Source organism: Candoia aspera, chromosome 9, assembly GCF_035149785.1.
Source record: "Candoia aspera isolate rCanAsp1 chromosome 9, rCanAsp1.hap2, whole genome shotgun sequence".
Taxonomy (NCBI): domain Eukaryota; kingdom Metazoa; phylum Chordata; class Lepidosauria; order Squamata; family Boidae; genus Candoia; species Candoia aspera.
In genome coordinates, this window is record NC_086161.1 from 17,688,418 (window position 1) to 17,704,681 (window position 16,264).

At 39.4% G+C, this 16,264-nt stretch overlaps 2 protein-coding genes across 3 annotated transcripts in view; one reads left to right on the top strand and one right to left on the bottom strand.

The window, feature by feature from the left end:
• The first annotated feature begins 1,571 nt into the window (after positions 1-1,571).
• On the top strand, positions 1,572-8,993 carry GNRH1 (gonadotropin releasing hormone 1). Of its 2 annotated transcripts, XM_063310930.1 has the most exons (4): positions 1,572-1,632; positions 5,872-6,043; positions 6,530-6,625; positions 8,785-8,993. In XM_063310930.1, the coding sequence occupies exons 2-4, from the start codon at positions 5,903-5,905 to the stop codon at positions 8,824-8,826; spliced, it is 279 nt and encodes a 92-aa protein (XP_063167000.1). In that variant the 5' UTR covers positions 1,572-1,632; positions 5,872-5,902; the 3' UTR covers positions 8,827-8,993. The 2 variants fall into 2 exon arrangements, with proteins under 2 accessions (XP_063167000.1, XP_063166999.1); XM_063310929.1 differs by lacking the exon at positions 1,572-1,632 and having other exon boundaries at positions 5,383-6,043.
• A 984-nt stretch (positions 8,994-9,977) lies between these two features.
• Positions 9,978-16,264, bottom strand: part of DOCK5 (dedicator of cytokinesis 5) — a 117,597-nt gene continuing 111,310 nt past the window's right edge. Inside the window, exon 52 of the mRNA XM_063311107.1 lies at positions 9,978-16,251. Coding sequence (XP_063167177.1) covers positions 16,150-16,251 — 102 coding nt within the window. The 3' untranslated portion in view covers positions 9,978-16,149. The remainder of the gene's footprint in view (positions 16,252-16,264) is intronic.

Genomic DNA, 16,264 nt, shown 5'->3' on the forward strand with positions numbered 1-16,264 from the left:
GGATCAGAAATAGCTCAGGCTACTTTACATAGTTTCTGTTGTCAAAGATACTGGGAAATAAAGGGCTGGGAATAGAGAGACAGCAAAAAGATGCCTAGAAAATATGGAAATATTACAGAGAAAGGAATGGAGATAATTCACATACTGCATGGTTCCCCACCCCCACCCCTATTTTCCCCAGTCCAGATATCACAACTTTAAGATCTGGCCTTAAAGGTACTTCCCTCCCCCACCCCCAAACCTTTTTATGTGCCTATGCAAAGCAAAAGATGAACCACCACCGTATTTTTATAGGAAAAAAATCAAGAAATAAAAGGTTTTTTTTAATGCACATAGAAGCTAATGTTTCATCAGCCTATATATCTGGAACTGGTGCTGTATTCTTGGATTGCAATCCTCATCATCCATTGCCATTAGCCAACTCACTGGGGCTGATGGGAAATGAAGTTTAACACCACCTTGTTATTTAATATATAAACATGTTTCAGTTGCAACAGAAATAAGATAGATTCCAACTATATTCTTGTTCCTTACAGGGAACAATGAAAGTGTGAAACAAGCTTTTTATCCTAAGCCACAAATGGAGGCTGGGTGGACGGTCCATGCTGAGTGATGCCTACCATCCAACTTTTAAAAAAATGGCCAAGAAGATGCTTGAATTACCAAAAAAAAAAAAAAAGTCAACAGCAAATCGATAGCACTTAGAGTGAACTGTACTTTTGTGACCCTTGGATGAAAAGCTAGTAGCAAATGGCTTGCTTTGAATTCCCAGTCTTCCATATGGTGGAACATTACTTTAGTCATTTTGAGTGGTTTTTGAACTGGGTTGGTCTGGCAGCTTGGATTTCGGATATTAAAACAACAACAAAAAAACCCTGGTGCTTATATTTCCACCAAAGTATTAGAAAGCGGGGGAGAGAAAAAATGATACTGTTTCAAGGGTACCAAACTAATCTTTACAAGGACGTAATGAGGACTTTTGAGTTGGAAGAACTTGATTTAGCTATGTTCCCCCCATTCTCTTAATCATGTATATTTCAGAATGGAGTAAGATCTCTTATTGCAGAATTCTATTTTCTTAATTCTCTGTGTATAAGTTGTATCCATTTTGTTGAAGCTGAATGTCTTAAATAATCACAGTATGTTCACTTGTCCATAAGAGATCTTCATAACTACCTTGGTCAGAATGTGAAGTATACACAGTATAAATAAAGAATATCAGAAACTTGCAAATTTTTGTCTCTGAATTGGAAAAGAACACTATTAAAGATTAGGTTGGGAAGTTTAATCAATTTGGCCTTTGGATTTAAAAGTAGTTTCATATTTTGCTGTTAAAGGTGGGGGTTCCTAGCATAATAAAATTTGGAAACAGTTTCCTCTGATCTTGCAAATAAGTCAAACCTGTCAACATAAAAGCTTTTCCAGTATTTCTTTCAAATTTTAGTGATTTTTTAAAATGTATTTTGTTCAGGTTTGTTGAGGACCATAAGCCTCCTTTGATTTTGGGAAAAGTGAAAGAACTCCTTCAGCATATTTTAGAGTTTGGATTGGTGCTACACTATTGTTTAGCAAAAAACTCACAACTGGCTGGAGTCACATGGCATGCTAAGCCACAAATCGGTACAAAGCATGGTAACTGGGTTTTTTCAACTATTCCAAAGATAAATAAATTACATCTTAGCAAATAATTAAACAATTCTACAAAATTACTAGTAGGGGGAGAAGGAAAGAAAATGGCAAGTATTTTTATTTATTGTCCTTTTTGATCTTTAATATTTATTTATTTATTTATTTATTACAGGAAAGGGAGTGATATCCCAGAGGCAGATCTGATATTAAAGATGTGCCAATATGATGGTTCACCAGTAGCCAGTTCTCATTTCAGGAAGTTTGTTCTTAGTTAACCACCATATGTTATTGCTGTGATTTATTCATTTTGGTCATGATCAGAGAAGCAAAAGATGTATGGGAATTTGCCTGGGGTGCTGGATCTTGGAAAAAATGTGGGCATATATACAAGGGACTGTATGGTTGAGATGTCATATCAAGGACCACTTCAGCAGTGGAATGGGGTTGGCAAATGCAGCCAGAACTATCATTGCAAAAATTACCCAGCCACTCAACCAATTCAACAAAGTACACCTAGGGCATTAGCAACAAATATCAGGCTTGCATGGAACAGCCATTCATTTGCCCTGTTTTTCTTTTAATTGCAAGTAAATGGCGTTCACAGCTTGAGTTTTCACTGTCCCTGTGAGAGTCCTGCAGGAGTCCTTGCCAACATGATGAAATTGAAGGAAAAAATACATTAACCTTTAACAAAGTTACACAAATCCTCTTGAAATATTTCCTGCAAATTATCCCTATCCATTAACACACTGAAGAAACAGGAAGGAAAAGCTGAACTGAATTACAGTAAAGCCTTATAAAATCTCAGGGGGGATGGAGTGTAATAGTCCTCTTGTTCACATCTAAGATCCAGCTTACAATATTTTTGAAGCTAATTCTCTTGAACGCTCCATAGTAGTTGATTATAGCTCCACTATTTATTTATTCATTTATTATTTCACACCTGGCATCATGGCCCAAGCGCCTTCTGGATGAACTCAGTCTTCAGCTTCTTCTAGAAGGTGGCCAGGTTTGAGGCTAGCCTGACCTCAAGCAGGTTAATCCCAATATGGCACTCTGCTCTTTTGGTGATATATACATTCTCACATACAGTATGGCTTTGTCTATCACAGTGGTTCTCAAAGTGTGGTCTGGGGAAGTCGTATAAATAAAGATTTTAACATTTCTCAGTTTTAATTTCTAATATAGTACATATTGATAGATATAACCCACATAAACTAAAGCTCTTTGGGGTCCTCAATCATTTTTAAGAATGTAAAGGGGTCCTGAGACCAAAATGTTTGATTACCACTGATCTATCATTAAGACCCTTTATAGACAGGGCATAGAAAGATCTCACTTGTGTAAGATTTCTACAAGGATTTTTGTTTAGTCGTGCAAGCACTTCTGATCCTTCATGACTTCATTCTGCTGGGATTGTGTTAACAATTGCTGCTTTGAGTTCTTGTAGAGGCTTACTTGCGTCATCAGTGATAGTAACTAGCCAATCTGTCTTCTGTCAGCGTCTTCTTTAATTGCCTTTTATTTTTTTCCAGCGTTGGGGTCTTCTCCAATGATTCTTGTTATGTATCCAAACTATTTAAGCTTTAGCTTCATCGTTCATCCTTCCAGTGGCCAGTGACTGGTTTTATTTTATCTATTAATGAATGCGTTGTTCTTCCTGTGGTCCAAAGTATTCTCAAAAACTTTCTCAGCTGCACAATTCAAAGGCACCAATTTTTCTTAGTTTAGTCTTCCTGATCATCCAATTTCCCTATCCATATTTCAACTGAGAAAACCACGGCCTTGATAGTACCGTGTTTTGTTGTCCATGTGGAGTCTCTGCATTCCAGTGTTTTATCTAGATCTGTTGTACACTTTCTCCCAAATAGCAGTGGCTTGGTAGTGCCTACAGTCGCTGCTGAGAATTTTGGAGCCTAGGAAAATAAAACCTGTTACCATTTCAAATTCTCTGTCCATTTTCATTGGTTTGGAATGGCATGTTGAGTCTGTCTGTCTGTCTGTCTATCAATCATCTCTATCATCATGCATATCTACACATACATACATAGCAACAGCTTTTGTTCTCCTTTAACCTTCAAGAAGAGATTCTTTAAGTCTTCCTTTCTGTTAGTTATCAAAATGGTAACATCAAGGTAGCTGAGGTGGTTTCTCCAGCAATTTCAATTTCAATTTCTTCTCATCCAGCAATTCTCATGATATATTCTGCATTGGATGAATAAACAAGGTGACAATATGCAGCCTTGGCACATTCCCAACTTTGAACTATTTCGTTGCTCCATATTCTGTTCTAAATGTTGCTTTCTGGTCTTCATACATATTCGTCAACAGGAAGAGAAAGTGGCCTGGTACACCCACATTTTTTAAGAGCCATACCCATAGTTTGTTGTAGTCTACATAGTCATAGTATGTAGTCTACATACTCTTCCTTTTGGAAGGCAAAAGGAAGAGGGGCCGACCAAGGGCAAGGTGGATGGATGATATTCTAGAGGTGACGGACTCGTCCCTGGGGGAGGCGATGAATGTCAGGGAGCTCTGGCGTGGACTGGTCCACGAAGTCACAAAGAATTGGAAGCGACTGAACAAATAAACAACAACACATAGTCAAACCCTTTATATATAGCTAGTAAACCAAAAATATGTGGGCAGGGTGGTAGTGGAACTCTTCTGAATCCAGCTTGTACATCTGGCAGTTCTCATTTCATGTACTGTTGAAGTCTGGATTGCAAAATGAGAAGGAGGTGTATTTCTTCAGTAGTTTGAGCATTCTTTCACATTGTCCTTTTTGGTCCTGGAATATAAATGTACTGCTGGTGTTCCATCAACTCCTGCAGCTTTGTTGGTAGCAATTATTTTCAAGACAATATTTAACTTCACTTGCCAGAATGTCTAGCTCTACTACAGTAATCAAACCTTTCCATGTGTTGATTTTGGAATCTTTTTTTTGGGGGGGGGTTGGTACAACTCTTCCATATATTTGCATCATATTTTCTTCATATATGCTTTCTTCAGTAGATCTATTTTTTTCTATTGTGTCCATCTTTGCTATGAGCAAAACCAAGTATCATGGCCCTTTCAATGTTCTAGGTAGAAGTGGGTGTCCATTTTGCTTTGCAATGTCATTCAAGGGGTCCTTCATTCACAGCTTCCTTAAAACAACTGTCAGCCTTACTAGGTAGACCAGACAGGAAACACAACCAGATGAGCTATTAACAGAATCTTCCAAGTCTGAAAGTACAAATCTCCCGCTGTCTCCTTTACAGCCTGAGAAATTAGGGAGGGTCCCTTCTGAGCCTCTTTCTCCATCCATTGTGTAGCTGCGGCTATACCCTCTCTTATCAGTCCGTGCCCTAGGCAGCATCTCTTTGCCCTGTCTTTCAAGGTCTTTCTCATGTACCATTACAGAAAAACAGATGACTGAGCCAGTTACACCCTCTCTGAGTGTATTGCTGAACATACCACAGAGGGTTGCTGCGGGGATAAAATAAAGGGATGAGAAAAGGTAGGATATAAATCCAGCAACAGCCAAAAAAAAAAAAAAGGCAACACATTTATAAGATAGGAACAGAAGAATCTGCTAGGATCATTGCGAATGTTTCTGAGAAATTTTTCCCCCTGCACCTCTGGACTGAAAGGTTCTCTTTGATACTCAACTGTGAAAGCACCACTGCAGTTATTATTCCTTCCCAATCGTCTGAACAGATTGATGGGAAGACTCAGGATTTTGAACTCATTAAAGTGACTTCCTCATTAAACTTTTTCCAAGCCATTCAAACTAGTCAGTTTAAGGATTCCACCCAGCATTTATTGATGCACACTCACAAACTGATATAAAATCATCTGGATTTAGCATGTCTCAGTTTGCATGGCTTCCCTCAAGAAAGATTGTTAGGCTTTTAAAGAGAAAAGATCAGCTATGTTTGCCAGCCAGCCAGGAAGGGGGTCCAAATCCTTGCTACTCATTATGACTCAAATAAGGCCACAATTACAGTCAGCGTGAGACAGTTATGAACGTGGCTACCTGGACCAGATGCGTCAAGGATGGAGAAGGGGTATATTTATAAAGCAAGGAAGTATGTTCACCCACACCAAAGGAGGTATCAGAGGAACCACTTCCAACTTTGACTACCAATCAGGTAACATACCTACAGAATAAGCAAAATGCATGTTGGCAACTACAATAATATTTTTCAGGGAGACATGTTCAGATTTTCTTTAGTTAGTTTCTTTCTTCATTAGCAGAGCTGCTCCATTGTCTCCGGGTTGTGACAGAATGCAGACGACTAGGATGCTAATTTCAAGTTCCTTCTTGTTGCTCATCTCTTTAACAATCTGCTCTGCCCAACATTGGTCATATGGCTTCCAACCTGGTGGGAAGAGAGATGTGGAAAACCTAATAGATTCCTTCCAAGAGGTAAGTTACCTTTCGGTAATTTCAGTCACATATTTTGTTTTTTATAATGATGTGATGTGTTGAACCCAGCCATGATCAAGCTGGATGTTCCTATTTCCTGAAGCTTGGGCTGCTCATTCTGGTACTAATTTATAAGGAAAAGAACAGAACTATTGCTGGAGGGGAGGGGGCACATAACAATGTGCACCAGATCTTTCTATCAAGGAATATTTCTGTGGGAGAAGGTTGGCTTCTGGAACATGGCAACCAACCAGCAGCTCTCTCCTATCACCTTTCCTTGGGGAACTCCATCAGGACAGGAGGTCTTGGTTATATGCTATTGTTGAAGGGTGCTTGGAGAGCCACTGATTACTTACGTTATTGGCCTTTCCCAAATATGGAGAAGACCCTAAACAATTCCGCTGTACAGCTTCTGAAATTTCCATCCCAGAACTCAGACTTTCCATGATTCCAGACCATCACTTGAATCCCTTTTCTCCAACACAGATTGAAAATGAGATGGAGAAGGCTGGCGAGCTGCAGCCCTTTGAATGCAATGTGCCACACCAGCATTTCACGCTCAGAGGACTGAAAGGTGCTCTTGTAAGTAAGCTCCCTTTTAAATGTCACCTTCAACTTTCCAGTATTTTCCCTTCTAGTACTTTAACAGCAGCAGAATGTAACTGTCAGCCCTACAAGTAGACCAGAACAGGAAATCAACTCCACAGGAAAGCTAAAACTATGTGCATTGAGATTGGTTATAACAACAGGATCTCACAAGTCTGATTGTGCTGTAGCTCTTCCCCCTTCTTATACTCTGGTGAATTAGTGAGATGTCTGAATCTCTTCTGAATGTTTTCTGACTGTTGTGGACTTAAGATATGCTTTCCCCCTTTGTTGTTTTGGTAATGGAGCTTGCATATCTTCATCAAGGTCATCTTCCTTACTGCCTACAGTAATCTGAAACTCAAAATATTGTTAAGGGGAATGCCAGTTAGATTTTTTTTAAGGTGGGTGGGAAAACTAGAGATTATCTTTTAGAAAAAAAGGGGTGTTCGAAATATTTCAGCCTGGGGGCAAGGCAGGCTCATTAGCCCACTTTTCATAATTATCCTCCTGCAGCAAGTTGGCCATCTTTTTCCCCTTCAGTAGCTACTTAATATTTTCCAATATCTTTCAGTGTTTTGCTTCTGAGCAACAAAATTTTCCTTCCTTCAATTAGTATGGCTGGATGAGTATATCTCACTAAACAATAGTTTAACTGTAGTTTGCTGAGTAAACCATAGTGGTCTGGGTTTACACCACACTTAACATTGCATTGATTGTAAATGATTTTGAACAAGTTGACATCCCCACTTTGGAATTGTTTCTAAGAGTAAAAATGTGGGACCCAAATGTTGTAAATCGTGAATAAACGTAAACCAATTCCAGTGAATTCAGCCTTTGTCTTTTGCTCTCAACTGCCCTGCATAACTACATAATCTTCTCTTGGGGACTTCATATAAATGAAGGCAACTTCATTTATATCAGAACCTAACTCTACAAACACCATCTGCTATTGATCCTCTTGCAATCCATTGCCCCTCCAGTTTAAAAACTTTTTTCCACCCATTCTAAACATTTAGGCTAAGCATCAGAGAGAGATATCACACTGGGCATCATGTGGAGTCCTTGGTGCTGAGTTGGTTGTTTGCTTGCAGACGTTTCATTACCCGACTAGGTAACATCATCAGTGCTAGTGAGTGTGGGGGTTGCTCCCTGTTTATATACAGTAGCTTGCCCTGTGAATGTTGGTGGGGGTGTGGCTTTCTCTTTGGTGGTTCCTTGATTAGGGTATTGTTTTCTGCTTGTTTGTCTGGTATTAATCCCTGCTTATCTGGGAGTAGGCTGCTGGAAAGGAAATGTTCTGGTCTTTTTGTTTCTTTCTTAGCTTTTCTTATTGTCTCTTTTGGATGGTGTGTAAATGTGGTTTAACAATCAAGCAGACAAACAATCAAGCAGAAAACAAGACCCCAATTAAGGAACTACCAAGGAGAAAACCACACCCCCACCAACACTGGCAGGGTAAGCTACTGTATATAAAGAGGAAGCAAACCCCACACTTACCAGTACTGATGATGTTACCTAGTCAGGTAATGAAATGTCTGCAAGCAAGCAACCAAGCTCAGAGAGCACCAAGGACTCCACAGTTCAACCCTGAGCTACAGAGATTCTCTTCTATTGGAACTGGGCATCATGTCGATCTCACAGTTTCCAAGGTCTGAACTATTCCTCTAGACTTGGAGAAGGGGAAACAAATAAAATTAAGACTAAATTCTTGTATTTATTTACTTGGAAGTAAACACTGAACATGATGGGGGCTGCTATGAAGAAAACAATAGACTAATGTGAAAAACTGTGATTCTTTCAAAGCTCAGAAGAAATCCTGTGTGGCTTCTGATCCTGCCTCCTAAGGATTCTGATAAAAGACAGACCAATCTGGCCCTTCTGTCAGCCAGAGAAGGAATTGCTATTGCCTGATTTATACTTTTTTCTTCCCTGTTACTTTTTCTCCTTTCTTATTGTATCTGTTTCTATTTTGAGTCTAACAACACAGACTTGTAATATCTCTACAATGCTGAGAAAACTGTTGGTACTTCACAAATGTATTAAAAACTGTAGAAACGATATACTTCAATTAAAATCTTAAAATGTTGAATGGTACTGGGAAAAAAAGATTTTAAAATATATATTTAAAATAACCATCAATGTGTGCATTGCAGGCAAGTCTAATTGAAGGAGAGAAGGGACAGAAGAAGATCTAAAGCTGCGAAAGTCCAAATGAAAAATAAAGCAGAAGGGAACTGTTGCAAAGCAAACATTTAACTGCAACATCAGACTTGACTTAGGTATGCTGTAGACAAACCAACGGGGAAAATATCTAGTTTGCCATTGTGTTATTAAGCTTCAAATAAAATGTCCTTAAACTACTTGACAATAGCATGCAATTCTCTCTTGGGAAAAGTAAACACAACTATACTGACTTTTGTAAGTCAAACATGCTTATGATTGCTTGCAGATCACAATACTTATTTGATCTAGAAGGCAGGCTCACCATCCCAACAATGGGTGATTGTTCAGGAACAATCCAGGAAAATTTGGGTTATTTACCCACAGGCTGTTCTCTCACAATCTGGCACACCAATGGCATCACTGAACAGCATGTCATTATTGGTGCTTCTGATCTCCACTGATATACATAAATTTCATCATGCAACAACAGAACATAGGAGTACTTGGCTGATTTTTTTATTTTTCTACTACCAAGGGACCTGGGTGTTTTATATAATACGGAAAAAATATGGATTTGGGCTGCTAACTGCACAATCAAATGCTTTTGGCCACTGCCTTTCAGCATCCTTGCAGTAATTCAGCTCCACTTGGTAGCATCCCATACCCATTAATATCCAGTGCCATTCTTTGCAGCTCTTTTCTCACTGAAGAATGCAACTGATATAGCAATGGCAAGTCAGTTCAGCAACAATCCCCATTCCTTTTTCTCATTCTTAATCAGTCTGATGAAGAATTTTAATAAACCAAAAACTTACTAGGTTGTCTAATAAAGATACTGCCTTTGTGGATTTTTTTTTGAGTATTAACACTGACAACTTGGCATACATAATGTTTTCCATTCAAGCCCTCTTAATCCTATCTCCTAGAATCCCAGCTCTTTTAGGCATTTAAGAATACTGCTTAAAGTCAAATTCTAAATTTTAAAAAAAAATCTACTCCATTTAATGCTGGGTTGTCTTGAAATATAAGAATAGACAAACGTTTGGTGGAAGCATTCCATTTTAAAACTCAAGACATTAACCGTCAGAATCATGTAATTCTTATTCATGCAACTATCACATAATAACTGGGCATCATAACAAGGAAACAGTTTTACAAAAGGTCAAATTAGATTTTAAAAGATATGGTAAGTCCAAAACTAACAGGTATGGCCTTTCCTATTTCCAGATTTGGCATAGCCTGCAGGAAAAAAGATGTTCCACCTAAAATAGTTATCCTACTTTCACCCATCATTACTTCTTCATCAAAAGAAATGCTGATGCATGCAGTTCTACAATTAATCCTTTGAATGCAGGTGTACCTATACAAAGACAGGCAATCAAACATAGAATCATATATTTTTTAATATTCTCATTTACAGTTATAAAAATAAATAAGGCAAGTCTGCTGCAATAAATTCTGTACTGAAAATAACAATTTTAATTTAATGGTCAATCAATAGGCACAACAATGTGATGGTGATATAAAACCAGCCAGATATAAGACCCCATGCTTCAAATCATTAACAAATCTTTGGATGTGCCCCTTGGACCACAGAACATTTTTCCCTAATGAAGCTCTTACCTAACAGTGTTTAATCATTCACATGAACTCTTGTGTGTGGTATTATTGTCTGTGTGGCCAAATGTAGACGACAAATACAGCAGCTAAGGAGGTAATATGCATCTACAGGGTGCCAGGTTGGTGAAGGGCTTCAATAACTGTTCTGAGACTTGGGATACACAAGGAGTGTCTGCTTGTAAGTCATGCTTGTGTGCAGTGCTAGGGAGTCTAATTACACTTACCAGCTTCTTGCACAGAGATTGTTTTCCTACATAGTTGTTCAACTATTAACAGAATGAAATTGAGCCCAGAATAAGAACAGAATAAAGTTGAGCATAGCTGGCATGTATAAATTTCAGACATTCCTTGGAGAACTATTTTTTAAAATAGTTTATTTTAAAATAAACTTTATTTATGTCCTTTTAGACCGCTAGAAAGCTCAGACATGAGTTTCTAGCTGGTTATCTATCCACATCAAAACCTGCTTAAAATTTCAGCAAGTCTGCTTCATCATTTGCTTCAGGCCATGTCCTTCCAGATTTTACTCATCCTGGTGGATAGTCTGGTGCCTTTTCATACAGAGGGGACATGGATAAAAGAATTGGAGGTGGCAGCTCTACCCAGGAGTAGCCATTCTCTCCTGCCCATTTTATCCTCATGGAAGTATGCAACTCACTTGAAGTCACCCACAGAAACTCCGGAAGACAACCATCCAAAAACAGATGTTTTTAAGTCAAGAAGCATTCATCTCCAGGCAAAAGTAATCTGGAGCTGGTATTGTCTTCCAAGAATCATAAAAGGGAGGAGAGTGAAAGATGTTCCAGGAAGAATTCACCATGTTTTCCTGGGTTGGGCAGAGAGGAAAACCACAGCTCTTAAGACATTTGTATCTTCACTGGTAACCAGCACAGCTGGAAGTGGAAGTCTATGTAATGCTGAGAACATCTACTATTTTCTCCATAGTTAGATTCAAATATGGTTTCCCATTAACCCACCCAGCCTTCCCAAGTGCATATACAATCTGTTTTCTGAAGCCAACTGGCAACAAAAGGCAGGCAGAATTTATTCCAAATTCAGAGAGAAACTGGAGAAACATACTGGCAAAGAGAAGAGGTGCCAAGCTCAATCAGGGAGAAGAAGAATCTGCAAAAATACTGCCATCTTATGGCTTTGGAAATGCAGATGTTTTACAGGATAAGGAGATGAACACTACATTTTATAGCCAGTGTGAAAAATAATCTGGACATATTTCATGCCCAACAACAAAAAAAGGACAAAAAATCATTTGCTCTGAATATGAGAATGCAGTTCTGATTAGCATACAACAGTGTGGAGTAATAGGAATAGTAGGGGCTCCACAAGCTGCCAACTGCAGCTACTAGCTTCCCTCATCATTGGCCATGATACTTGGGCAACTTGGAATGGTGGTTCAGCAATACCTGGATGGCCACAGGTTCCCTACCTTAGTTCTGTGGCTGATCTGGATTTACATAGCTGTATTTACAGTTATGTAAATACACCTGCTCATACATTATCAGTGAAAAGACTCCAAAGATACAGTATGTCTTCCGAAAGAAATGCCATTCTAATAGGAGAGAAATCACTTCTAAATGGGAAATAGCCAAGTTGCTGAAATTCTTGTAACCTCATTCATTTCATTTCAATAAATCTTCCTAAGATGACTCAGTGATTTGTACCTAGGAAGAGGATTACTTATGATCCAGGCAACATCCCAAAAGCCTGACACTAATTTCAGCACCTCAGCTACTTCCCATTTAGAAATGGGAGTTCTATAGGGACACAGACAGCTGCCATCAAATTATTTCTCCATCTACCCTACTATGGTCTACACTCTGCATGGCTTCAACTCTTGATCTCAAGCTAAATTATTTCTTATCATCTGTTACTTGGTTCTTCAAACTGGTGAGACCAGAGGATGAACTTGGAACCTTTGGCCTGCAAACCTGCCACTGAGTTTGTGGCTAGGACTGTGACACTTGTGTTTAACTGTGGAGCCCTTGGTGATCTATGAGCTTGGTTGTTTGCTTGCGGACATTTCATTACCCAACTAGGTAACATCATTATCATCTGCAAGCAAACAACCAAGCTCAGAGAGCACCAAGGACTCCACAGTTCAACCCTGAGCTATATAAATTCTCTTCTACTGGTACTTCTGTTTCACTCCTTACTCCACTACTTTGTCATGAAGGTCAGCAATTCATTCAGAATTAATGTCAGGCCAACAAGGTAGAGCAGACTAAGAAACCAATGCCAAATAGGTCAGGAGTACTTTAACTGTCATGGTTCTAGTAACAGAATCTTGCAAGTCTTAATGTGCTCCCTCCTCCCTCACTTTATCTTTGTCTGAACATTTTCTCAAGTTACTTGCTTGGCCCAGGCTCAAGCCCCTCTTATCTGGCCATTGCCCTGGTAGCAGCTCTTCCTCCTGTCCTTCAAAGCCATTCCCTATTCCCTCTACAATTAATTACCATTCCCCTGACTCCTGGGAACCTATGAAACTGAGACTTGCTGGATCTGAGCGCAGGTTGTCCCTTAGTCCTCCTACTTTACTGTAAGTGGATACAATCATATTACACATGTGGGTGTGATTTGGGGTGGGGAGCGTTTGGAGGTTTTCTTTCACTATTTCCCCCCCAAAATATGGCAAATCTATTTTAGGGTTTACAATATACTTATTGTGGGTCTTCCAAATTAAAGTGGCAATAATTTATGCTCTAAATTTCTAGCAATTATGATTAGGCGAGGCTCTATGGGCTACAAAAAGAGGACTTTGGAGCTGAATGCACTCCTGGCTCAGCTCAAAATGATCTATTCTGCAGTTCTAAATCTCAGATCGTTATCTTCCCTTCCTGTACATCCTGTCCTTTTTTAAGAACTGAAAATGCTGAGGACAGAATCTCTGGTCTTCCACATGTGAAACGTGTGCTTTATCTCTGAGCGACAGCTGTTTTAGGAAGTCATAAACAAGCTTCTTGTTTCCTTCCAAATGCATCTTCTCTCTGTACAGGCCAATTAAACAGTTTGGATCCACACAATAATGTTAATCTTTCAGCATCCAGATTCAAACTCACAAACTAATCTCAACAGCTCTAGTCTGCTAATTCAATGACTGTGCCTCCCATCAGCTGCACTAGGGGGTGGGGGAAGAGACAAAGGCATAACTGAACCTTGCTTGTACTATAAATAGGGCTTGCATCTTACTCTTGACCATTGCTAAGATTTCTTAGTTCTTGCCATAAACATACTAATTGAGAGCTGTGTCCTTGAATCACTGTCTGTGAGGCTTCTAGTTCTAGCATTGGTCAAGAGAGGCTAATAGCTTTGAGCATTGCTGGAGTCATAAAAATCAGAAAATCTTTACCTACATGCACTAGTCTGGAATCTTTGTCAATATGGAACGACAAGATATAGTAGAAAACAATCAGAGAGCAGTGATGGTCAAAATAAAAGTAGAGCTGAGAAGATGGGGGGAGGGTTGAAGAAGCAAATGAGCTATGTACAACATTAAAACATGAACCTCAGCCTTATAGCTAGACATTTTGCCTAAGGCAATTACATCTGAATTACTGAGAGGCTGTTAAGATATATACAAAATGCTGAGTTCAGTAAACAAAGTTAGCTTTACCAGCTGAGTGCATTAAATTCCTGCTGGTGATTTCTTTGAACAAACAGTGCATAAGTTGAGGAATGACAAGCAGAGCCATAAACAGCCATGCATTTCTCTCCAAATGCATATTTTCCCTGCATATGCCAATTAAACAGCTTGGATCCACACAATAATGTTAATCTTTTGGCATCCAGAATCAAACACACAAGCTAATCTCAACAGCTCTAGTCTGCTAATTCAATGACTGTGCCCCCTGCTTAATCAGGGGCATGCCTCTCAGATTTTTCCAATCACAGACATTCTAAATTCTCTTTTTAAAACAGTAACTCTGCTTTGAAAGTATTATGCAACCTCAAGAATTAATGTGGATGAACATCTTCTGAAGCACCTGTACAAGTGGCAATTCAGGAATGATCAATACAATCAAAGCATAATCTGTGGGCAGGGATGCCCAAATTCCCACTATTAGAAAATGGTATTGTGCAATGCATTCACGCTGCAAATAAATAGCTACACTGTGGCTGCACACCATGCTAAACCATAATACAGTGAGTTGGTGCTTGGCTTAACTCTTATGTGACTTAAACATAGTGGTTTGGAAGTAATTGTTAAAGCAAATCATGGCATAGCGTGATATGTGAACCTAGCCCATAACTCAAAAGTGAAGATGGACAGAGATAGCATAATCCAATTAACTGAATTATCTCCGAGATCATTTTGAGTCCCATGAGGGCTGAGCCCTGAGCTTCTGCTATAAACAAGTAAGCACAGAGGCATCAGTTAACAGTAAGACATACACAGGTAGATACAGTAAGAACCTAGAAGTCAACAGATGGCTATACTCCCACTGGCATTTTAGTGAAGAGTTCCATAAGACATTTAAGCTGCTGTCCAGTCCTGGTTTATCAGTTTCAGTTCGGAAAACCATGAAGCACTTTTGTATGCAGTGCGTCCTCCAAATTTCCAAGTATTATTACACCTTTAGGTTAGTCTTAAAGCAACACAATAATTCATAAAGAAAAAAAAATACATCCAGAATTCGGTTAAACATGTCTCCAAAGTTACAGTAGTGCAGGCCACTCCGTTTGTATGCAAAACTTTGGAAAAGTGTGCAACAAAGAAAGGAATGAGCGGTGTATGTGACAGAGCTTGCAAACACTTGAGAGAAAAAGAGACCACAAGACTTTCAAGGGCACAGTTGGTCAACTGTGGGAATAGACAAATGCAAAACAATTTTTTTTGATCCATATTCATGTTCCTGGAAAAGCAAAGCATGTAAATATAAAATAATATCTCAACATGATTGAATCTGCAGGGCTGTCCAGTGCTCTGGGCTGTCATATACAAATCTACACATTCCAACAGAGGCCCTGGGAAGCTGGTGGCTTTTGCGGCAAGTTTGGAATGAATAGGTAAAAAGTGTCTATGCTAAGCAGGCCAAAGAATTCTTCCTCTTATGCCAGTCTTATCCTTTTCCAAAGTCTCTAGCTGTTGGCCAGTGGTGACTGATGGAAACCATATCCCCTTTCCTGCCTGAAGAGGATCTGGAACAGATATAACCACTGAGCAAGGCTCCTGCCTGGCACATATGGAAAGATCTTCAGAAGTTTTCATCGTCTGTTTTTAGAAGACCTCTATTTGCTTCTCCACACTTTTCATTGTCCAGGTGCAGCAATGTGGGTTTGAATTTGTCATGCAAATCCACTGTAGTGGCAAGTATATGTTTTCCCAGTGTGGTGCTTAGTTGTTTCAAGACCAAGGAAAATCTTAGTTGTTAGAACAATTCCACTGAAAGAATTTTCACACTGCTGGTGTTTTATCAATGATGGAACAAGTACTGATGGACAATTTGTTTCTTAGCCTTGAAGAAGCCCCAGTATGCCATAGATGATCAGAAGGTGTGTCTTGGGATGCCAATAGGAGAATCAGAAGCCTTGAAAGCCAAAACAGCAGCTTTGCCACAATTTTAGCAGCTGATTTTGAGCACATCCCAAGGAACAGGAATGGAAGGCAAAGTTGTTCAGCAGGAAGAAGCCAATTCTGAGCAGCTCTGGAGAACCAGCTTTGCACACAGAGCATCCGACATTCAGTTCAAGATGCAAGGAGACAAGACGGTATAGAGTCCTCATTGTAGTTCTGGGTCTAAAGAAAGGACGCCGGATTTCCTAGTTTTAGGAGGTGGTGGTGGTGGCTTGATTTCTCGCCTAATGGGTAGAGGTGGAACCACCTGCAATAATGCA

Bases quoted from the DNA above. Each gene is read 5' to 3' on its own strand.
- GNRH1 (XM_063310930.1), top strand. From the start codon at position 5,903: ATGCAGACGACTAGGATGCTAATTTCAAGTTCCTTCTTGTTGCTCATC. The intron at 6,044-6,529 runs GTAAGTTACCTT...TCTCCAACACAG, and splicing joins TAATAGATTCCTTCCAAGAG to ATTGAAAATGAGATGGAGAA. The intron at 6,626-8,784 runs GTAAGTAAGCTC...TGTGCATTGCAG, and splicing joins GAGGACTGAAAGGTGCTCTT to GCAAGTCTAATTGAAGGAGA.